Source organism: Ptychodera flava, chromosome 1, assembly GCF_041260155.1.
Source record: "Ptychodera flava strain L36383 chromosome 1, AS_Pfla_20210202, whole genome shotgun sequence".
Taxonomy (NCBI): Eukaryota; Metazoa; Hemichordata; class Enteropneusta; family Ptychoderidae; genus Ptychodera; species Ptychodera flava.
Window position 1 is genome coordinate 55,232,629 of NC_091928.1, and position 26,064 is coordinate 55,258,692.

Here is a 26,064-nt window from a genome sequence, read left to right on the forward strand (position 1 = left end):
ATCACACCAACTACAGGCACTCAACACAGGTGTACAAGATGAATATGCATGATGTTACTGTTGTTACACTGCCCTGACAGTCCATTTTACAGATTGACTTATGCTCACAGTGTACCTTGGTGGTAAATACTGAATATTTCCAGGGGAGAGGAGAGCACAAGCTCAAATGTATACAACGAGTTTACGTTGTAGATTTATGTGCTTCCAATCGAGTCTTTACAAAGTTGAATTTTGCTGCTTTAGTTTTAGCCAACTCTACCTGATGATGAAATATGAAGTTTGCAGGATAAGGGTTAATCATGGTCAGTTTTATTGTAGAGTAGTCCAAAACAATCAGAAATATTAGTCATGAAATTAATACAAGATTTGGTTTTAGCTATTCATCAAATATGTAGATATACAGATCTGTAGTTTAAGAAAACAGGCAATAAACTTATTAGATTTTGCCCAGAATTGCCACAAAGTGATGTTTGTGTGTTTGGTTTCAGGCGTAAAGAGCGTGGTTCATCACATGAAAGAGAGGAAAGAAGCCACAGGTCATCTCGAGATAAAAGCCGACACAAGGAACGACGAGAACGTTCACGCAGTCGTGACAGAGAGTTCCGTGATAGAAGTCGTGAGCGTGACTACAGAGACAGAGACAGGGAGAGAGATCGTGACAGAGAGAGGGATAGGGACCGAGAACGTTACCGACGTTAGAATTGTATCGTTATGGTGAGTACACCAGTAAGAAAAAGGTTCTTGTCTTTGTTTATGGAAAACAATTGCATTGTTTGGTTTGTGTCTGTTTCTGAATGATGGGGAAATTACTTTTGCACGGCTAGTATGTTAGCCTTCAAGTAGAAAAAGAACAAGCTGTTTGTTCATATTTCGTTTGAAATACATGTCTTCATGGCTTTGTGTATCAGGCCTGCAAACAAATGTGATAAGTTTGAAAAATGTGTTGCCATGACACAATGCAGTGGACATATGAATGAGTGAAAGCTAATCAGGTAATTCAGTTTTGTGTAAGGTTGACAAGAAAATGTTATCTGGGGCATTATTTTTGTCAAGTTGATACAGATAGTTCACTGCTCTTTGTTAAGGCTTTTCATGACATTGAAAAATCACCGTAAACAGTGGCCTCATCTCTGTGTGTGAAAACCAGCCATGTATATAGTAATTGCAAAGTTTAGCAATGTATTCTGTGTGTGTGTGTGTTCAGTTCCTGTCAGAATGGCCTTCTGTTTGAATTTCATAAGTTATGGCCCTTGGACGTCTTTGAATTGCATGATCATAATGGTGATTGTACATTCCCTCTCTCAGTCTTCTGGTATATTTAAGGTAAATAAATTGAATTCTCCTTGTATCACCAGTTCAATTGAAATCAAGTCAATTTGTTCTTCAAAATGTAAACTTCTGGTGCACTACCACTGAGAACTGGCATAAAATATCACCATTGATGGTGTTGGGTAGTTTTGTTGACAGCCTCAATATAAACGATGCTGGCATGTGAATCATCATTATGATCGATGCAAATCAAATACACCTCAATAGATCCTTTGCTGTCTCTCTCTGATGTTACCAAGCAGGTCTTCAAGAACTTCAGCAGATGTTCAGAACCGTATATTTGAAATGCAGTGTATCCTATCCACATACAACCTCTCCCCCCCACACACACACACCCCCCCCCCCCCCAACTAACACCATGATATACATGTAGTCATCACACCAGGTGTTCTTCCCAAATTTCCACATCACCTTGTAGTTTGCAACTCTGGTGACAAAATCTCTTATGTTATGCTTCTCTCAGCAGCTGGACAATGGTAGAACACATTCTTCAAAACCCTACCTGCTGATCCATAAGAATTTACAAAAAGCTTCAGAATTTCTCTCCCATACAGCTGTTTCCGAGGAGACACAGAAGAAGCAGAATTTTATTTTTTTACAACATATATTTTATATATTCCACCATATACTGATAGTTAGTAGTCAATGTGAAATCACACTTTTATAATTGGGCTCACCGTCAGTACAATTCACTAATAGTCAGTTATCAATGTATAAAGAGTGATTAAAGCTGCTGCCATTTGATATCAGTTTTGTAATCCTTGTTTCAGACAGCCTCATCAATGCCACTGTATTTGTGTCATACTCCCAATCGGCATAACAACAACACTGTTGCCATAGCAATTTGCATCATCCTTATCAGTTGCACTGTCATCCATTCAGTGGAGAAATGCATTGTCAAATTTTGCTCTTCCAACTAATATGCTGAATGACGTACTGTTGCTATCACTGGTTTGAAACAAAAAAGAAACAAAAACGCTGAATTGATGTCAAAATGTAGCAGTCTTCTATGATAACCCTTTCACGCCCATGTCATTGTGAATAGATCCAACTGCACTTAAGGAACTTCTAGGATTGTACTACAATGGGTTGGTGAAAGGGTTATGTCAATTCCTATACTATGGGTGTGTCAACGCCCAGCTTATCAGTGTTGGTGTATGGTGTGTCAGGGTGACTACACAAGTGTCATTGCCCTTTTGTGTAATGTGACCTTTACCCTTTGAACCCTGTTTAGATGAAATTGTTAAAAGTCACCAGGAGGTTAGGGTTCAAAGATAGCATATGAAATATTTTTTTAAAGATATTTTTAACGGCAAGCCCATATATCAGATACTGCAACTCTTACTTAAACTTCTAAAGTGCTATCAGAAATATCGCAACATTCAGCAGGGCATTGACCCCCCTGGATATTTACCATGAAACATTCACCCCCTTTCCCCCTCCCCCAGACAGCAAGATTCAGGGATGGGGTTGAGGTGAGTGTGTGGTTGGTACATATCCAGGAGGGTTACTGTCCTAGAACTGCCAGACTGCAGATATGTCATACATCATAAAATACCTTTATCTTTGTACAGCTTGTTCTCCATGGCGTATGATTAGCTATAAAATATTTTACAGTATTTCTTAGGCTGAAATACAAACAGCCCTTTCATGGCCTGTATTTTCACCATACAGTTGTGTATTTTTGGTCTCGCATGGCATAAAAATTTACAAAATTTTTAGTAAGGAAAGTGCTTGTGTTTAGAGCAAAGTTTGCTAGTATAGGAAATTCAGGATTCACACTTTGAAATCAAGTTTGTAGATTTATACCGACAAAACTGCTAAGATTTAAGGTTATGTAAAGGTCATGAGAGTAACCAATTACTCTTCTCATTGAATTTAAAGTTGACTCTGAAAGTGCAGAAACACTTATGACTACACTGAGATTAGCTTTTCAACTAGACATGCATAGAATTGACAAAAAGCTAATTTTGTAGAAACTTCCATACAGAAACAGTGATTTCATCTTCTCTGTGGTTAGATGTTTCACTTTTCCCACTGCCAAACAATTCACTGCAAAGTAAGCAATTTTCAATTTTCAATGAACCATATATCAAAGATAGAAACCTAGCGTTTGTCCCGTTACGTCATGTGGTTTTATAACTGCCATGAGATATCACCTCATCAGATTTAATGAGAACACAAGTGAGTTCAGTTTGATGTTGACATATTTTATTTTATCATGCCATTGTGTTTTTTGTGTGTGTATTGTTGTTCAAAATGTAAATTCAGGGATAAAAACTTACATGGTAAACTGTAAGAATGTTCATCAAAAGGTCAACTTCCTGTAGTTATTGCATCCAACTAAAGTGTCACAATCAACCGACCAAATTGGTCTTTTCTGTTTGATGACGGCAGCTTTCCAGAAATGTTTGTGATGTAGAGTTTTTAGGATAACCAGTTCAGAGACAGGCTTGTGAAGTGAAAGTGAAGCAAGCTTATTGAATGTAACCAACTTACAAATTATCTGAAAATACATCATCGATAGAAATTGTTAAAGCTGAGAAAAGTTTGTTTGGAAAGTGTGATCAGTTCTCAAAAATGTCAGAGACATTCTAAAAGATGACATTCTTTCACATTCTTAGAGGTAATTTTCAACTCAGGAGCTCTGTAGTGTTCGTTTTCATCAAACTGAAATGGTACTGTTTGGCAGTTTGAGTATTGTAAATATCAGCATGTCTGCTTATACAAATATGATTATTGCTGTAAGGAAACTCAATGTTGTTACCGTGAAGTCATGAACACAGTATGTGTGCCTGTAACCAAACATTTTAACACTTCACTTCTATGGTCTTTTGACAGTGTGTTCATGGTGTGTCATAAATAATGCCCTGCCTTTTATCACTGCCACACTATATCTTTAACAATGCCCCATCTTTTATCAGAAATACTCCACTGCCACCGTGTATGTGGAATACCTTGCCATTATCTGAAGTATCTCCACTGCTGAAATCTTATCTGAAATGACTGCACACTTTCATACTGTCTTGATTTCTTAGAGAAAATCAGTGAAGATGGATATCATCCCATACTCCAGAATGTGTAAAAATTGTCATGGTTACAGGTGCACACGTGAACTGACACAAAACGATTTCAGTGAATGTCCAGACTGGTATAAGCTAACTGTGTTACTCTAGTTTATATTGAATGTATTCATTTACTCCACAGAGCAGATCAAGTCCTATACAATTCATTTTTTTCTGTCACCTAGGTAATGGAGTTCACCCAGGCTGTACCAGAGATCTCTACAACTTGTACCTTTAGTTATTTTCTTTCATGCAAATGAGGTCAGGTCACTTTCACAGTCGCAAGACTTTTATACAGGGTTTTACATGACGCGCATTTCTGCGTCCTTTACGCACAAAACCGGACGCAGGACCCCTCAAAAACTAAACCACGCGTCCCTTGGGACGCAGAAATATCTCTTGCTGGTGTACACCTCACGAAGCTGCTGAACACATAAAACACATCCCAGTAAACCTTACCGACCCCATACTTTAATGGAATGCTCCGTAGTGCATTGGCCTCCATTGTTTGATGACCAATGGTACCCGCGGAAACAAATTTTAATTACCGTAAAAAGTGACTTTCAAAATGTAAACTGATTCTTAATTGGTCGATTTCCTGTTTGCGTCGATTAACACATTGTTTATGCATCATGGCACGTCGTGTCAAACACCCAAAACAGGCCGATCTGCGAAAGTTTTTCGGCGGCCGCAGCAACCAGCACGATGCGGGTTTGGTTGAGGCCGAAACAGCAGCTACGCCATGCGATACTGATATATGTACATCAGTCCCCCGGCCAAGTCAGCAAAATTACGAACATTCAACAGAAGTTGGCTCGATAGGTTTAAATGGCTTCGATATTCTGAAGAGCGAAACGTCATGGAATGCGATGTATGTTTGAAAGCGAATGTCACATGCCCGTTCACGGAAGGTTGTTCCAATTTTCAACATTCAACTCTCTCTCGTCATCAAGACTCGAAAAGTCATCTCACAAGTGTTAAAATCCTAAGCTTCAGGTCGCAATTTACTACTGCTTGCAAATCTGCAGAGGACCGGCAGTTGCAGGTAAGAGTAACGAACTCGAGGCGTACGCTGCACAATTACGTACTGTTTACCTGATCGCTAAACGTGACCTTCCGTGCGATGTATTCACTGACATCATGCATCTACAGAATCTGAACGGCTTAGACATCGAATATTACAAACGTCCTCAGATAGTTATAGAGTTTGAAGAGTGTATTCAACGTGTGATCGAGAAGTCCCTGATTGATAGTATACATGCAAGTGACTTCATCGGTATAATGTTGGATGAGACTTGTGACATTACCGTTCATAAGAAACTTGCTATATATGTTCGATATATTCAGAATGGCGAGGCGAATGTTTCTTTCCTCGGTAACCAGCAAATTACAGATGCCACTGCTGCAGGCGTCGAAACCGCCTTGATTGAATTTTTGATTAGCAAAGAAATCTGTGACGGGCCGTAGACAAAATATACGGACTAGGAACAGACGGGGCGGCCGTAATGACCGGTCGTTTGAACGGTTTGGGTGCAAAATTAAAAGCCAGAAATCCCAACCTTGTTCAAGTGCATTGTGTTGCACATCGATTGAATCTTGCTGCTTCTCAAGCAGGCAGAGATATTGAATATTGCAAAGAATATCATAATATAATCCATTCATTGTATAAATACTTCAATGACTCTAGTGTGAGATATGACAAACTTAGAGAAATTCAAACTCTGTTGAATGGGAAGGCAAAACAAATTACTGAGCCTACATCTGTTCGTTGGTTGTCGGTTGAATCAGCTGTCAAGATGATTTTCATCAGTTTTGAGCCCATTGCCCTGGCACTTGCGAGTGACAAAAAAGGGGAAAGGCTGATGGGCTGTTGAAATTTGTCTCTAATTCATTGTTTCTGCTATTCACTGCCTTATTGATTGATGTCCTTACTGTGATTGGAATTTTGAGCCTTACATTTCAGAAAGATTCTGTCAACCTATCCCATATCAAAAAAAGTGTTCAGTCTACTAGGGACACATTGAATACAATGACTAATGATTCACACACTGTCAGAGAAGTCTTTAATGATTTGGGTGATGTTTCCTGGCAATGGTCAGAAGAACACATACAAAAACATTCAAATCACTGACAATCAGCCACTCAGACAGAGGTTCTGTAGTGTACGAGCAAATTATATCAACAAACTGCTGCATAATTTAGATAGCAGATTTCCAGATGATGAGATGAATATTCTGGAATGTTTTGATGTGATTCTCACCCACACAGATATCCTGACAATGTGGCCAACCTACCTGACTAGGGGTCAACCAGCTTGATCAACTGTTGAATCATTATAACAATACACCAGGTATTGATGCTGATAGAGCTAGGGCACACTTTCTGTTTTTACAAACACTTCACAAGATCTCATAGGGACGCACTGAATTTTGATATGTATATCAAGCTGTTGCTAACTGATTTTACAGAGGAGTATCCTGATTTTGCCATTCTTGCTAAAATTGCTCTTGTCATACCAGTGTCCTCTGCCCCATGTGAAAGGGGCTTTTCAGTACAAAATGCCATCAAACAGAGGGCACGAAATAGACTCAATCCTCAAAGGCTTAATAGACTAATGTTCATCAAACTGGTTGGCCCCATCATAGATGATTTTGACTTCATGAACACTGCTAGGTTATTTGCCGAAGGAGCTGCTGGCAGAGTGTGAACTCAAACCTACTGGACTTGCTAGGTGAATGCCATTTCAGAATATGGAATTACTTACCTTCTTGTCAATTTGCCAAATTTGAATACTTGTTCAAATTTCACAACGTTGTGAACTTGTCATTAAAGTCATGAGATATTTCAATCATGGATAGTGTTCTTTGAATTGATCAATGAGGGCCCTCAGTATGAACTAGAATTTTCATGCAAGAGTTATTTTAAGAAATGTGCAACAATTTGCCGTGTTTTAATACTAATTGAACACAGTCAAGACCATGGCATGGATAAACTATAAAACATTTTTGTGAAATAAATTGGGACCCCCATATTTTGATGTAGGACTCCCATTTTCTAACACCAGGGGTCCCAGGGACTCTCAAAAGTAAAAAGTGATGTAAAACCCTGTTTTATAACATATTGGTTTGCAAATATTGTAGTGTGCATATCTGACAAGTGCATTTGTTTACGCAGCCAGTGAAATTATTTCAAAGGTGGCACATGACAAGTTTTGAATTTTTCTTTTGTTTTCTGCGTCCAAAGTATCAAACAGTACAAGATAATCTGAAGTACTTTCAATATTCATGTTTGTGACCTTTGACCTCATTTAGAAGTTGTAATTTTTACTCCCTAGTTAGTTGTTCAGAATCCAGAGTACAAGCTGTGGGAAAGCAGTGCAATAATTTCAACAATTCTTTCATTGTGTGGACATTACTACTAGTACCACATGACTAAACCACTCAGTACTCAGTTCAAGTGCAATGTTAATCTACATTGTTTTGTCTCTGAATGTTAATATTACATTACGTTACCGTGTGATTTAACCATCACATCTCATTCAAATCTTGTTTTGTAGCATCTATGTAAAAATGTACCAGCAAATGCATGACAATGAGTCATAGTTCAACATCGTGCTATTGATCTATAATTAGCAACACTGTAAACCATTATATTTACTCATATACAGGGTGTATTATGTCATCAACATTGTGTCCTTTCGTAAATTTTACACACTGGTGTTTCAATTGTGGTTTGTGCAATACAATGGTATATCAACCTCTATTATGCGTTTTATAACCGTTATGACTCACTTACTATAATTGTAATTCACCAGTTCAAAATAGGTCCTGTGTTGGATATTTAGGTAGGAATATTATTCAACCGTAAAAGTTGGTATGGTAAGATAAACATCATTGATAGCATGAAGCGTTTATCAGTTTTCAAATACGATAGTTTTAATTGCGATCATTTCTGTCGTAGTTGGTGTAAAAGGGAAAGTACTTGTAACTTTGGATAATGTTGTCGTTAGTTTTGTTCTGACAACAACTATATCTTCCTCTTCTCAATTTTTTTTTGTTAAATACAAACAAATACGATTAGCCTTGCCAACACAGGGATTGTGTATAATATAAAATGCCATCATTGATAAGTGAAATTCACTATGGACTAAAATTGAGTTGGCAGCTATACAATTGAACTGTACAAACGGAACACTTAGGTAATTTGACAGTTATATAAACTTGTATTTTACAAACATAATAAAAATGTTAGAAAATGCATACAAAATTACATCTCATAGGGCTTTAACATAACAACATTGATTTTTTTCCAAAACTGTAACTGAGGGTATTATATTCAATGTTCTGTATTCCAAAATTTCAAAGTGGAAAACTTTTAATTGTGCAACTCACTTCAGGTAGAACAAAATGATAAAGCTGTGTGTTTACTGCTGTTAGGTTTGTCGTTTAAAGTGATTGTAGTCCTCTTCTAAAAATGGCTGTGTTGCTCAAACCTTATCAACCTGATGCAAGGATATGGTGATATGATATTGTCACCACATTTGGTAGAACTTTGAAAACTCAGGGTTGTGTTACAGAAAGGCTTGAATTTTTCCGCAGGCCCGTAAACTTTCCTTTATTCAGTTGGTACACACTTTGTGAAATAAGTCTCGAAAATGGTTAGAAAATTATTTTATCATTTATCAGCTAACTGTATTTTGTGTTATGCAGAATGAGATAGTGATCATACATTTGTATTGAAAATGCGAGTGTTCTTTCTCAAAAAGACGATATGCTTTGGAAAAAACAGTGTGGTGAAATTCTCATTGAACCATAGGTAACTAAAGTACTGTTTGTGATGGTTTCATAACTAATCGACTACCTATGCAGTATGTATAAATTTGTTGTATGTTGTCGACATAGAATGTGCAAACAATTATTGAATTGGATAAACATCAATATTTAAGTGAGTTCAACAATCTTTTGACTACAAAATATTTTAGGTAACCTGTCCAAGATTTAGGGATATTTTTATATTAAATAATTTATTTTTGATAAAAGATTTTTTCCTTTTTATCGAACTGCCAAATCTGACTAGTTTTTGTCAGCCAGTGTTTTATGAAAGACCAACATTAAATGTAATGAGTAGAAAAGAATTATAAGATTTGAAGTTTTCCATCATATTATTGTTACAACAGTCATATTCAGAGAGACGCATCAAAATTGTATCGTTTCAAAGGTCTATTTCTCCACTCATTTTTCTTGAGAAATAAATGAACAGCATTGATAAAATTGGCTATTGAAAGTGATATTTTCAACATCCAAGACATCTCTATCAGACATATGTAACAATTCAGATCCGTCCCTCTGAGTAACTCATTTCTTGTTCTGCCATTGATTATAAGGGGTAAAGGAAATGTTTAGGTAAAATAGACCCTCCATGGCTGAATTTGTGAATTTCATATACTATTACATTCTTGCTTTTGCCAGATGTGAATATGAAATTTGACCGGTGTAAACTTACTTTCGCTTATTTGTAATCATGTCTTTTTATTCAATAAGTGATGGCTCATATTTTTTTTTCCAATATACATGTGTCCTGTTGTGTGTGCTACCATTAAGATAACATAATCAGCTGAAATGACTTTTTTTCACAAATTTCTCAGTGTAATCAATAATATTTTGGTTCTTGTTTCCTAGTCATAAGTGAAGTACATTTTATACTATGATATGATATGACATGATATGATGTGATAACCAGCAAAGAGTCATATCTGTCACTGATAGTTATAAAATACTGTTGTACTGGTTTAGAACATTCCTTGTTTGCCATTTAATGTTTTTGTTACTACATAGACATTGAATTGATTTGTAACTCACTACTACAGTCATTAAGTTTAAACTTAAAGTTGCTGAAAAGCAACATGATAAGACTGTGTGTGTTGTTGTATGCAAGTCCATGTAAAACCTGTCAAGATTGGATATGCCCTCTAATTGTGAATGGGTAACTATAACAAAATCAAAGTGCTCAGGGACTGCATGTCACCATTTTAATTCTGTCCTGCCAGGCATTTATCCATCATACTGCCAAGTCAATCAAAAGCGGTGTTTAGTCAACACTGGTGCTCACCTACTCCGGCTAATGGTTCTACTCCAGAATAAAAAGACACACACTGTCCTCTACAGATTGACCTGCATGTACAATGGCCTCAGGAAATACACATAGTTCTGTACGCCTTTGAGTATGTGTGTTTGTTTGTAATGCCACCCTTTGAATTCCGAGTACTTAGCATGTCACATGATATGTACACTGTACAGTACTTCAGCTCAGCTTGGTGGTTTGATTATCCCTAAAACCCACCTAAACATTGTGTTTATTGCTACTTTTGGCTAGACATTACATCTTTGCAATGCTTGATTTAACAAACTTGGCAGGATGATGGCCTTTGAATGCTGACTTATTGGCTTCCTACAAATCCACAGACAAATGAAGGGTTAGGGTGGAATCTGACTAGTGTTTGGTGCTTTCCTTAATAGTTGGAAATTTTGTCAGCTCATTTCGTGAAACTTTTCTAAGATGTCAAGAAGGGATTACCAGAACTCACTTTTCAATATCTGTAATTGTGAATCCTAAACTTTGGAAGTTAACATTTGTTGTAAGATCCTCTGTTTTGTGGTACAATCTTCTGATTTTGACAGGTTTTACAGCATTATTAATTGTAAATGTTCTGCCTTGTATCTTTCTGTGTGTATGGCAATATTAATCACTGTATTCTACAAACAGTGCCAGCCAAGCCAGTAGGTAGCCAAGACACCGTTCTCAACTAATTTCTCTGTAAAGGTCATCAACAGAGAGCAGTGGAATTGCACTTCCTGTTGTAGCAAGCTATGTGTTTTACACTCAGTGTTATTTTCACGTTTATTTTCAACCTTTTTTCCTTGGTGAACATAATGCTTGTAGCCCAACATACAACACCTTTGCTTGTATTAGTGATCATTTGTAACTATGAATTACATGTGGTGTATGTATCTCATCCAATGCTGTGATTATGCTTTATTCACACAGGAACTTTGTAGAATCAAACTTGTTTGTCTTGACTTTATTGACAATTCCTCCCTCTTTCTTCCTAGGTTTAGGGTCAGAGTTGAGAGTTCAAAGTTGAAGCATTTATCAAGTATAAACATTCCCTTACTGCTACCACTCTGTAACTTTGTGAGTCCATAGAACCTAGTGTTGACATCAGTCGTCATAGTTACCAGTGTAATGTAAACAAAAAACTGTAGACTTGTATGTACCTTCCACTGAGCCTGAGGGAAGACAGTTATTGTTACAAGATGAGAACAGACAGTGTACAAGAGGAGAATTCAAACATCGCCAAGCAACAGCAATGCAGATGCCAAGGAGCTGATGAAAACAGAGAAAGAGGAAAAACAGGAACAGGAGACAGACTCACGGAACAAAGTGAAAAACTGAAATTACCATCTGCTCATGGAGAAAAGTAAGAGAACTACACTGGACAGAACTGTAGAAGATCTCATGAATGAATGAATGAAAAATCACCTTTTGGACAAAATGACTAACGACTGTACATGATAGAAAGAGTTATTCCAGCCTGTGGTGTTATAAGCCTGGTATCTATATGACAAGAAGATGCAGTCTTTTACCAACACTGGTCTGTTTTCCAGGTTTGATATTTCATTTTATTCCTGATATTTGAGAAAAAAGAAGATTAGATATTAGAATAATTGTTAGCGTAGTCCCTTTCTGATATTTGTATGTCATTCTATATAAACAATACGTAATCTTCATATAAATCGTGTTAGTAAAGAGACAAGGAAATTCAGTCCGGAAATTGTGGAATCGAAACAAGAATGTTAACTCCTCAGTGAAATGATCCGCGTCACCAGCCGCCAGTTTTGAAATTGAATTCTTGTGATGGCTTGTTTTTAAGTGTGAATTTTTTATAGTTAAGTGTTGATGTTGAATTAAAGAAGGTGATTTAGAAACATTGCTGGCTTTCATTGTAATTACTTCACTATAGTTAGTAAAGATACCACTGTGCGTTATGTGTTGAATTTTTCTTTGTTTCATACGGTCTCTCAAGCAAAAAACACTGGATTGAATAATTCAAAAGAAAGATCCTATAGGCAATTTCATTGCCAGGTGCTGTTCAACTTCTTTCTAATCTGCATGTATTTCAAGATTGTCAAATTATTCTGAAGTATCAAATTGACAACATGTGGTACAGTTTGTAGAAATCATGACAATTAGTTTTTACATGGTCATGAAACAAATTTTGGAAAATTCTGAGGGTTCTAAATGTTTTCACTGTGTTGTGTCAAAAAGATCGTTGTTATAACGTGGCAGGCTAACTGCTAAAACCATAGTATCGTAAAACCAGTGCAATTTTAATGTGAAGATATAATTACAGTATTTATCTGCTAAAAAGTGCTCCCAAAATGTTTTTAAAATAGAATGGTGTGGTTACTAAACATGGACTTATTTTCCAGTTATTTTACCATGCATATTTCTGTACACTAATCTGAAGTTTTCCACTCAAGGATATGTGCGCGTATAAAACAATTCAAACTTGACATGTAAGCGTTTCAAAACATTACTAAAGGTTGTCACTTTTGTCACAGCCAAGGCAATTGTTGATATTGTCATTCCAACGGCAGTAATTTCAGAATTTATTCGACTGATAGAATGCTAGTCTCTTACATCAGAACTTGTTTGGTTTTGCGTCACGAAGTGGCTGTTATAAGGCAATTCTTCTTTTAAAACTGCGATATGATATGCGTCACTTCTTACTCAACAGAACATACAACTTGAAATAACTTATGACAGCGTATGTTTTTGTTTTAATACCAAGCAGAAATCATGACAATTGGTTTTTACATAGTCATGAAACAGATTTTGGAAATTCTGAGGGTTTGAAATTTTCTCAGTGTGTTGTGTCACAAGATCTGTCGTTATAGCATGGCAGGCTAACTGCTAAAACCATAGTATCATAAAACCAGTGCAATGTTGATGTGAAAATATAATTACAGAATTTATCTGCTAAAAATTGTTCCAAAAATGTTTTTCGAATCGAATGGTGTGGTTACTAAGTTATTTTATACCAAGCATATTTCTGTACACTAATCTGCAGTTTTCCACTTGAGGATATGTGCGCGTATAAAACAATTCAAACTTGACATGTAAGCGTTTCAAAACATTACTAAAGGTTGTCACTTTTGCCAATCAGAATTTCTTATTCGACTTATAGAATGCTAATCTCTACATCAGAACTAATTTGGTTTTGCAAGGCAATTCTTATCCTTCAGTGTTCATTTGAATTTCTTTACTATGAGAGAAAACTGCGATACAAAATGCGTCACTTTTTACTCAACAGAACATACAACTTGAAATAACTTATGACAGCGTATGTTTTTGTTTTAATACCAAGCAGAAAGCATTGACAGACATGCCTAGAAAATTGGATGCAGTTTTACCATTTAAATTCTTTGAATCTCACGGCTGTATTTGAGTTTAGTTATGTTCTTTTGATTTATTTTGTTTTCTATGTCAGTCTGCAGTCTACAAGTCTGAGAGTAAGTTGTAATTCATGTGGGTTTTTTTCACCTTTTTTTGTGCAGAGTTACAAACCACTGTTCTGCTCACGGTATCATACCAGAATATTTAGAAAAACAATGGTACTAAAATCTCATATTTTTTTTGATGTAATAAACAAGTACATGAAATAGCTATACAATTTAAACAATTTGATGATGCAATTGGCATTGGCTGATCACAGAAAACTCCATGGTGACAATAATTTGTAATGTTGGGTATTTTCTAACCATCAAACTGTAGCATGAAAAACGCATAGTCCTGCTTAGCATCTGTGAACCGTTGCTGATTTTGACATTCCAAAATGTTCCAACAGTATGACTTTCAGTCCTCAGTAACTTTCAATCTGCTTATGCTTGAATAGCTTGATAAAGCACCAATGAAGAGCTTGTCATAGTGACATAATGATAGAAAAACATCGCCAATGAGTGGTCAGTGTGTCAACGAGTAATAGTGTTCATACAAGAATGCACAACTCCTGTGTTCTAGAACATCAGTGAATATAAGCCCCTGAACTTTGGGTGATGCATCCACTGTCTCACTTTTGAAATAGGAACTGTAACTTTTGCCATATTTTGTCATATTGTAATGAGTTATAAATGGCAAGCAAGGGTATTGGAGGTGGAGGGGGGGGGGGTATGACCTTTCTGTGGAAAATTAGCATAAACTGGTGTGCAACAATTACTGAGTGGAGCTCTGTAATTGTAAATATGCTAATCAGCATCAAATATGCTAAATAACCTGAGACAAATACCCAGCCTTGCCATTTTAACCTCTCACTCTTGAAAGTTATCATGAACAGTGATTTTCAAAAAGTAGACTTCATAGCAGAGAAATGGCAAAAAATATTGACAAACCATATAATGAAATAAGTATTCATTTTAGATTGTCTCTTCAAAATTAATACTTTTTGTAACTTCTAATAGTATCTCTCATTAGATGGCGACAAAAATCAACACATCACAATTTCCTTTAGGGTCTGGTAAGCTTATGCAATATTCAAACCAAAACCCTAAATCAAACATTTTACATATGTTTAGAATAAGATTTGTATCCTTCGTAAGCTATAGCCATACAGGTGATTAGTTTTACCATTACTGTGCTCAGAATTGCCAATAAGGCTGTGACTTACAAGACAATGCTTTAAATGTTATCTGATTTTTACCCATCATTGTAATATCCTGATGGTCAATCATAAGGTAGACAGTGTTTTCTCCAAATAACATCCTGTACGTTCTAAAGGAAATGGCATGAAAATCTCACATAAAGGTGTGATTCATTTTGATATGTATTGACTGAAGTTCTCTCATCTCGGCTGTCATTATCCCCGTCACTGAAGGACAGTTGATGGGGAAATAATGTAGCAAACAACACAGGTCTGTTTCTGATCAAAGTAGGTTGGTCTTGATGAAGTATATTTTGCTTTGTGACTGTATGTTTTATAAAATGACAAGTTTTACATGGTGGGGCTTATAAGGTAACAAAATCTTTATTTGATAAGGTTATTTCTTGAAATCTTGATTCAGTCACTTTAGCCTTCTCCCTTGTAGACTTCTAAGCGGGCTGCAAAAAGATTACCCATATTACTAAAAACAAACAAACATGTAAATTGTCATGAAAAGTCACAAACTGTTAACATCTTTTAGAATGTACATCTATTGGTCACTGCATTTTCTAAGAATTCACCTTTTCTTACGATGAATTATTTGATTGTTAAGATGTTCGCGGTATCAACTAAAATACCGGTACTTGTGTCGACAACTCTGTATTCTGCACTCATAGATGCCAGTAAAATGACCAGATTTTGATCATTTTTTACTTGAAAAGGTTTTTAAAAGATTTGGACAGAAAAACCCCACAATGATCGTGGTATAAATGAAATGTTTCACCCAGTGGTAGTTCTAAGATATAAGTATCTTGTACCTCTTTAGTAGACTTTCCCAAGTAAACTGGTTCTTTTATTTAAGCAATAAAGCACTCCAAGTGACAGTATACCGCGAGATTTTGACAAGTTCAGGACGTACACGTAGCGATAGCGTGTGCATAAATGAAGTGAACTGGTCAAAATGAGTGGTATACCATCACTGGGTGTGATTTATTGTTATTATATCATAACAGTATATTGAAATTCTGGCATGGAACGTCAGAAAAGGATTCTGGCTCTAACTGAGAGGTCGTCTGTGTACCAGCTCACAGTACTGTAGATTTCCCAGAATTCATTATGCTTTGTATCCTCGAAGATACCCGAGTGAAGTCTACCATATCTCCCATGTGTAGACAAATTCACAGACTATTTATCAAAATTTTGAAAACGTACTTTTATGCACACCATTCTTCTAAATTCTCATTTTAAATAATTTGGAAAATTATGCATAATTGAGAGAGGAGATAGCATTTTTGTGAAATTTGCCACAGATTGTGTCCTCAGCCATACAGAATAATGTGATGGAAAGTAGGGAGACTAGTTGCACCTGTGTTATAAAGGATATTGATTTTTTGCAATGGAAGTGACAAAAGAAATTTGCATGCTAAGTTTTCTCAGAGAATGACCCCTTCAGTTCGTCATAACTTGCTGCCCAAAAAGCATGGCATTTGTAGTACCTGAAGAATGTGACTTTTATGGTTGTTTAGTGGTTATTTTGAAACTTTCACTGAAATATCTAAATGTACTTTTACTAGATATTATTTAAAAATTATTCTGATGCTGCACATTAGTGCTTACATGCAGAACTGAAAAAGTTTTTAGAAAAGTAACCTTCAAGGATACAAATCATAGAGAATTGTGGGTAATTTATTGTACTGTGTACCAGCTGTGGTATATCGTTAATATACCAGGGTTCTTTTCATGTCTCAACCAATCAGATCACTGCATTTGTGCCATCAATATACTGGTATGATATAAAGTACAATTTGTTTCATAACTGGGGACTATGCGTATGAGTCTACTGGCAAAGCATTATTATGAGGAATGTATACTGGAAACTTGCAACTTTTGTATTTCTATGAGATATGAAACACTTATGTGACAAAGTAAGCATCTCTCTTATACCAGTGGCTGTTTTTAGCCAAAATATAGGGATAATGCATGATCCAAGATGATTTCAAACTAAATCAAAACATTAATGTTGTCTGGATCCGGGCTGTATCTATTGTTATTGAGATTTGAATGGTTTTCTGTGTCATTAATATCAGTAATCTAAGTAGAGAAAACTGCATGTAGGAATGTCTCCTTAAAGGGACATACTGAATTGTATTCCTATTGACATTTGGATTGCAGCACCATATACCTTATGTAGATCTGAGTGTAGTGTGCCATTGTCTTACAATTCTTTACTGCAGGGCAATTGAAATCAATATTAATACTGGTAACATGTATTTACCATTTTCATTCTCTCAGCAAATTCTTTATGTGGATTAGTGATGAAAAATAAGCAAGATGTTTTGTATGTTTGGAGAGACGCCGTGTTCCCCTCTTATTTATCTATTTCTGCTTTATTATACTAATTCATCATCTGTGAAGAACCAAAAATCAGTCCTGTGGACAGAACATGCTGTTGGTACAATTTCAATGTCGTGTTTCAGTTGATAATACAAAATGTCATTATACTCCACAAAGCACTTGCATGATTGCTATATATTCTAGTATACTCCTCTTCTTTGATTGCCTTAAATGTTTCTAGAATTAAAATTTTTTCTAGGTGTTAACATTTTCTTTTGCATGAATTTTTTGTAAACAAAGCCATGGTTTATATGGTTCTCTTATATGCTGGAGAATTCTTGTGTCTTTATTTTTGTTCATTCCAACTTTGAATTTTTGATGGAATTGTTGCATGTGACAAAGATAAGTTTGCAGTTTCTCTTACAACTTACATGTACCCCTATCATTCTCTGAACAGAATTAATGAAAGTGTTCATCTTTTCTTACTAAAGACTAACTAGTCATTGATATGGACTTCAAATCCACACAAAAGCATGTGCTGTATAGAGTTTGTATTAATACTATTAATATTCCAAGGTAAAATGACTCGCACAACTTTTTACCAAATATGGACTTATGCAAATTTCAGTCACATCACCAACCAACTTTAACCAGTATTTGCTATTAAACTTAAAAGTATAGCAGTCATGAATGAGTGTTGTTAAAATAAAATAGTTTTAAGGTCTTAGACCAGCATTTATCGTATAGTGCAACAGTTTTCCCTATGACGTGGTTAGCTAATCCATTTATATCTAGCTGTCTCAGAACAGAGTAAACTTACAAAGAAGAAAAAAACCAGTATATTTTAACCCAGAGAACTGCTATTGAAAAACCACTCACCTTATGAAGTCCGTTTTTGAATTTCATAAAATTTCCATGAGACAGCCCTGCACCATACACCACTATGTGCAAAGCCAGTGCAGTGGTACGTAAACTCAACTTTGAGGGCTTTTATGTGAGTTGATGGACCCGATATGAATGGATTTGCTGACTCCAGTATCTTTCTTTCTTTCCAGTTTTGTATTCCCACCATCCAGCTTTGTTAGAGTTAACAATGTTAGTTCAGTATTAACTGTTGAAAGTTTATTTAAATTATTTTGTAATAATGTACAAACTTGCATGCAAAGGATTCCTGCCTTCTATGTTTGCATTATGCAAAATTCATCTTTTTTAAAATTTAAAGCATTTATTTCATTTGTTAATTAACGCACCTCCAATCACTTATATTGCAAGAATCTTTTCTTTGTGCATTGTAATCATCTCATCAAAAAGAATCATGTCAACGTGTTGTGCTGGTGTTTTTTCCTTGGGTAGTCTTCCCTATACAGTGTCAGCATATGTAAGGCTGGCAACAAGTCTTACCGTAGTGATGATGGTCTTTTGTTATGCACAGTGTATCATGGGAATCTTTGAACTGTCAGTGACTTCAATCATGTTCTCTGACCGTCATGACAGAAACCTGCTATTTTTAGCAACTGAAAGGTACAGTTAGTTTGTTGACCTCTGAGGTGAGGTACACAGTGGCATTGCTCTGTTAGACATTGCACTGTCAAACTGCACGTCAGCACTGACATGCAGTCAGGATATCTGATACTTGATCCAATTGTGTCAAAAGCTTTGTATTCTAGGTCAAGATTTGTTTATCAACAGATCACCACACCCACAGAAACCCAGGGCTGATTCCTATCCATTGTTACATGCATGATTTTTTTTTGCACATTTCTTGAAGTGCTCTGCTTCACTGAGAAATTGCATTGAGAAGGCACTGTTGACAGTGTGTTTTGTTATTCTTGATTGGGGTATACAGTAGTATGAAGCTTGCTGTGAAATTAATGGTGGCAATGTAATTCTAAGCATCGTAGTACCTCTCTGTAAAGACAGTTTAGCACAGTTATCGTATTTGAAAATCGTTGAGATGTTACTCTTACGACACAACTGCATTGTTATGGAATGGAAAAGCCATAGTATATGTGCAGAGAATACCCAGTATGTAGCAAATAGCTATGAGGCATTGCAATCAGTATGCAGAGGTTGGATTGTTATTGCGAAAGACGTTTAGGTTGTTATTGCGAAAGACGTTTACGTGACAGTAGCGAATGACATTCATGCAATGAGATCAGCTGACAACTATCAGCCAATCATTGCCAAAGTAATTGATAATAATCACAGTCTGATCAGTTTGGCAGAGAAGTCATCTGTGCTAGATCTTTTGTGTTCCAACTTATGTAATTTCGGATGACACTGAGTTTGAATTTATATGAGGTAGTATTTATGTTCATGTAACCCACTTTGATTAAACATAGATGTTATATCAGTAATATGGTAACAAGAATAATGGCAAAGTGACAATTCGGTGTCTGCTAAGCATCAGTGTCATTTAGTGACAGATTTTTACTGAATATAGCATTCTGTGCAGGGTATAAGCTGCAAGAGACAAATTCTTACAAGATTTTTTGTGTATCTTAGACGTGCTGGTTTTAGGCCGACCACTCAATGTGTGATTTTTACTGTTTTCATCGTAACATATTTTCAGTGAAAAATCTCATTTTCCAGATTCAAAAAAGTTATGTAAAATAGCTTCAGCCAGTAGCTTTTCACTGAAAATGTTAACAGTGTTATGTCGATAGGAATGAGCTCCGTTGGGATATAGAATACGTAAACTACCATGTAGAAACTCCAGAATGACTGAACTGGCATCTCAAGTGATTGTAGTTCTAGAAATTATTCAAGATTGGTATATAGTCTGCCCCTCACCCCCCATTTCCTGGTATAGAAATCCAGCTTCGCCATGAAAACAATAGAATGTGGACAAAGCATTGTGATGAAAGGTAAAATTTATATAGGAATCAAAGCAGCAGAAACGTCTTTAATGCATGTCAAAAGTTAAAAAGTCATGGAATTTACCAACGGTCATAATGTAATGGAAAGAGGGCTTCTAAAAAATATTCCCTGTAGAGGTGTGTGTGTCTATGTCTGTCTGTCTGACAGACTTGCACTGTAGTTTCATAGATTTGAATGCGTCTCTGTCTACAGTGTACCAGTATGTATCTGTAGCTGTGCATCCACAGAATTTGAAGGAACGCACTGACAGAGCTACCACCAAAGAAAGTTCCAAAGAAACTCAATCAATATTTTCCAGTCCAAATGCTTCATATTTATGCTTTTTGAAATGAGAATGAAGTACAAGTAGGTTACACTATGTCAGTGTGCAAGTGAAGCCGATGTTATCAAACCTGACAATTTACTCCAGAACAGTATGCGTGTTCTGTCTATAGACAATATTTTCACGGTCTTGTCCTCCTTGTGATTTCAACATCCAGTGTTACAGCTGGTGAAGACATCAGGGGGCTTTCACAAGTAACTTACATGACAAACAAAACTCCTGATATGTAAGGGAGAGAGGGTAAAACTTTATTGTGATAATTGTCTACAAGTTCTTACCAACTATGCGTCAAAGATTTTTACACTGTGTAGTGTTTTTCAATCACGTAGCAGATTTTGTTTTAAAATATCTGTTGTTCCAAAACCTGTCAGCAGCATTTAAAACCATTTCATCAGTGCGTGTTGCTCAAAAGATCAAACTGTAATGTTGTAGTTAGATTTGCACATCTCCAAACTTTCAGTAGGGAGAGGATTTGAAACCTAAGGCAGTAAGTTATGTGTGCCATACATGAGTTTTAATTGTCCACATTTCTGAAACAAACATGACTCCAATGCAATGTTACATTGACCTCTGGATGTAAATTCAGTCATCAATAGGAGTGCCTATATCAAATATACATGTAGTGCTGTAGGAACTAAACCAACAAGCTACAGTTAATATATGTTATAGAAATGAAAGGAAATAAATACTTCTACATTGTGTGGTTTGGTAGAGGTAATTACGGATGAAATCTTCATTTAATCTTATACTAAATCAATGTATCAAATGATTACAGTTGTATACTGTAGAGGCACTGACAGTCATTACAACGCTTTGTTTGCAATGATAAATTCCTGTCAAGTGTTTTGGGGATTCAAGGTCCAATGTTTGATCTTTAAACTCTAGTATGAGGTACATCTCATTTTAACAACAATTACAGCCAATCAGTGTATTTGTTGTGTATGGTTAATACAAGGTACTGTTGACAAAGAAGGGTTATCACCATAGTTTCTCAATACAAGTTTAACTCTAGTCCATACCATCAAGTACTTTGGTAAAAACAATTTACAGAAAGCACAGATGAATCACCACAAAAGTGTGATTTCAATTGTTAACCCTTCGAGTACTGTAATTTTTCCCGATTCTAGCGCAACATTTTACCTATTTTTTTTCCTGGTTTAAATATTTCTTGAATGGACCAATTCAAACCGAATGTGAGCACATAGTGTCCTTGACGGTATTTTTATAAATTTTTGTGTAATTTTTTGATAATTTTGGACCATATTGATATTACTCTTCCTTGACTACAATTTTTGAACAACACGGAAAAAAAATGTAAAAATTTTCAGGATCTGGAAAAAAATACAGTCGACAAAATTTGACTTTGGCACTCTGCGGGTTAAGGTGCAATTTTAAGATTTCAAAGCTCTCAAAAACGCCCACTTTCAATGATGCTGCCAATTGCAGCCAGAAACCAATGCAGACAGACATCAACTGTAACAAGGACATTGTATTTGACTCATTAAGCATGGAAATTAATATCATGAAATGGAAAAAGCAGTATTCAGATAAAAAAACAATTTACAGTAAACAAGGGGACTGAGTCATCAAACAGACAACACAGTCAAAAGAATACAATTATTGATGCTTTTTTCATCACATCCATTTGACTTGTCACTTCATGAATGACGATGATGAACATTAATTTTCCAGTGTCTCTGTCCACTGTCTCATGGTAGGAATAAAGCTAGTATTTAGTGTGCTTCACCGCAAATGAATTGCATAGTGCTGCATTGTTAGAAAGTTTTCATTACAACACATATCTGTGTCAAAGTGGTGTTAGTATATGGTATATGACTAAATAATGACCTGTAGTGAATTCAAAATGCTATAAATAGTATTCAGGTCAAGAAACTGAAACAAAAAGTTTTCAGGGATTTTAAAAAAGTAATGTTAGCGAAAGGCAGTGAGAAGCAAGTCATCAATGTGCATGCTTCACCAAAGGATTGAGTTTCTCCCCTTACTACACCATGGATTGTGTGATGAGATGCAGATACAAGATGAAACTACACTAATATATGCAGCATTACAACTTGCAAGAATCAAACATTGCAGAATATATGAGGTAAGTTGTCCTGAAATTTGCCAGGCCACCAAGGATCAGGACTATTATGCTTGGAGACTTATCACCTTGATATCTGCCACCTGACCGTTGTGAAAGGATAGGGAACAATGTGGGTGAGTTTTCTAGAGGGTTTGAGAGGAAAACTGTCCCAGTACTGCTGTTATTTGATTCCCATCAAACAGATCAACCCAAGGATGTGGAAAGATGTGGGTGAGTATCTATAGTGTTTGAGAGGATTACTGTCCCGGTACCAACCCAGTGTATTTGAAATCTTATGTTATATGTGTCAGTTTACATTAATTGTGTAATCATGCAAAATTTGTAACAATCATTTGTCAATAACTATGGGAACTCTTGGAAGACATGTTATCAGAGATGTTATTGAATTTAAATGGAAAGCAAAGCAGCTGGACAAGCAGAGACAATGCTGTACACTCAGCTGTATTGAATGGTTGCTTCAATAACAAAGCCTATGACTGGTTGTGGTGACATTTTGTAAGTTCCAAATGCTTCATATTGATAGAGGATATACCGCACAATGATTGTACTCACAGCCTTAATTTTCACACCGAAGACACTGATGTATACTTATTAACCAAGTCTTGGCATTACTACTGTGATCTGTATTATTTCAGTCAATAGAAATCAGTTACACAGTGTGTATTGCATACTTTGTTGTAAGGCAAAGGTGTACTGGCTGTAGTGTTGGAGAAAAAATTCCAGGATATTTTTTGTGCTATTTATTGAAATGCGTACTCATTTTCAGATATGACATGTTCTGTTCAGAGAGAAATATAGACATCAAAGTGGAGACTGCATAGAATTGGAAACAAAAAACAACATGTTGACATTATGTTGGTGAATGTTTGTTCATTTCCGTATTTCAAAGAGATATTCAAAGCTGTAGGAAGGAATACACAGCTCTGTGAAATGATTTTGCATATTTTCATGTTTGCTTCATACAGAGCAAAACCATTCCATTCCAAACTAGCTTCATTAAGAGACTTAATCAAAACTGCCGTGAACTGGAAATCTCTAGATTAACTGCTATATCATCAGCATAACCCAACACACATCCCATGCATTGTTCTCAGATTTACTGCTATTTGAAAGTATTTGCTTTCTATTTATTTTGTTAAGCAAATGTGAGTGTGTCAGAGTGACAATGCAATTATTTCTGTATGATGAAGGTCACAAGGACGTTTTAAGTAACAAGGGTCGCTACTTTGTTGTTCAGGAACAGAGTTCAAAGTTCAATGAACTGCTGGTATGTGATATGCAGAGTTTTGTTATTAAAGGGAGAATTAAAGAGCACTAATTTCTTAGCAGCAGTCCCTCTGAGTTGAAGATGTAAGTTCCTAAGAATATCCATGGATTTTATTAAAGATTATTAAACTGAAATACTTCTCTCAGTGTCATTTGTGTGTGTGTGTTGGTCTTGTGTGTGATGTCTAAAATTTAAAGGCGCCGTTCTCAATCCCTTGTTCTTGCATTAGCGATTGTGTCAACAGCCCATTAACAGTTTGTCATTCTTTTGTTTTCCATTGAATATTTTATCAAGGAAATAATATTTATGTTACATAAATCTGATAATTGAGTGGGGGCCTTAATGAAAGTTTGACAAAGGAATAAACAGGTCATTTTCCCTTTGTAAATGAGACCAGATGAGAGTTGCCCAAACCACAATCTGATTAAAATCAAATGTAGAGTACGGCGACCTGTACTTGCGCGGTATTCTCTTGCTGTAGCCTCTCACTATCAAGAATACCGCACAAGTACAGGTCGCCGTACTCTACATCTGATTTAATCAGATTGCCAAAACCATTGCCAGTCAACCAGTGTTTTGCATTGAAGTCGTGGTGTCTGTATGATCAGTGAATTCAATGCAGTCTGTAGATCTGTAACTGATGTCTTATTAAACAAGGCAGCCATGTTGAATGGCATGAAGTCACATCATGCATAAAACATTGAGTATCACTGGCTGGCGTGAGACAGTCAACAGCTTTTAAGCAGTACTCTTCCAGAAGAAATATGGATGCGGAAAATACAGCTGAGCGACCACATTCTGGCAGTTGGAAAATGAGAAATTACAGTGGAACGTTCATTACCAATGTAACTTCGGATGTAGATTAAAAACACTGCCTGGTAATGATTACCATTTATGTGTAAAATTACCAGCAGCAACGACATTAATCTGAATATTAATTTTGATATCTGCCTTGTGTGCGTAGATTCTCAGTAATGACTTCCATACAATTATTACCAGACCAAGCCATTCCTTTGTGCTGTGCAATATCCACTCTCTGATAGGAGTTTGATGGGGCTCCTAAATGCAAAGTACAGTAATATGCTATCAGAAATCACTTGCCCTGGTTACACAAGTGAAAATTAAGGTAGAACGCACCTCGGGGACAGACATTCGGACTCTCAAACTTTTACAGTTCTCTTCTGATATACCACATGTGGGGGTTTATTTAAAGCTCTTGGTGAAAGAAAACTTTTCACCGGCTTAGTTTCTTGAAATTCGAAAATTTTTATTTTCACCATAGGGTTAACACAGGGATGGCGGCCATTTTGAATTTATAATATCGGTAAATCTTGGGTTATTTGTTTCTCTAGTACCAAAATTTGCACGGTGACCCCCTATTTTTATTCTTGATTTTGAAAGAGAATGATTGAAAGATTCCTCGAGGAAAGTTAGAGCAAAAGTTTAAGTCATTCACTTTCGAGGTGCATTCAGTCGACTTCACATCCAGGCAGAGTTTCATTATAAATGTTGGTCTTCCTTTGGCATGGATAATAAGCCATACACATGAGTCAGCTATTGATGCTGCTTTGGCATGCCACTGACAACAGGCTATTTGCTTTCACCAAAGTAAATTTTGGTGTCTTCACGTACTTGTAAAATAGGGCGAGCACAAGGAAACTTCAACTCCTGAACTGACTGACAGAATTCAGAAATTCTTCAAGTTCTAGAGCACATTGATGTGTAAAGGCCTTATGTACATATATGAGCGTCACCTACTGATCAAAAAAAAAATTGTGATCATCTCTTTTGCTTAACCTTAAATCTTTTACCTCAAAATCTATTTTCCCTGACATTTATCTAGTACTAGTGATACCAAAATTTTTGTATTCTGCCAAAGACTAGCTCGCGCAATGGGTTTCAATGAATTTGACTTCGGAACATCACTTGGACACAAAGTTCACAACAGATCAATTGCCTCCATACATCAATTGCCAGCATACATCAGAAATACTGGGCTACCTAGTTGCAGATAAGGTTTGTGCATGGTATGCACAAATGATCAACAAACCTGACACTTTAAGAGCA

The 26,064-nt window shown here is 36.2% G+C and overlaps 2 protein-coding genes across 8 annotated transcripts in view; both read left to right on the plus strand.

Moving 5' to 3' along the window:
* Positions 1-12,381, plus strand: part of LOC139141298 (cleavage and polyadenylation specificity factor subunit 6-like) — a 28,900-nt gene extending 16,519 nt beyond the window's left edge. For 4 of the 7 annotated variants that reach the window (XM_070710952.1, XM_070710966.1, XM_070710925.1 and 1 more), the window contains exons 13-14: positions 489-714; positions 11,504-12,381. In XM_070710952.1, the coding sequence (XP_070567053.1) occupies positions 489-699 (211 nt within the window). In that variant the 3' untranslated portion in view covers positions 700-714; positions 11,504-12,381. Of the gene's footprint in view, positions 1-488; positions 715-1,792; positions 3,048-11,503 lie in introns of those variants that run through there. The other 3 variants (XM_070710957.1, XM_070710937.1, XM_070710933.1) reach the window with 3 other exon arrangements.
* LOC139141401 (arylsulfatase B-like) overlaps positions 1-26,064 on the plus strand; it is a 150,633-nt gene that overhangs the window by 77,500 nt on the left and 47,069 nt on the right. The window lies entirely within an intron of this gene.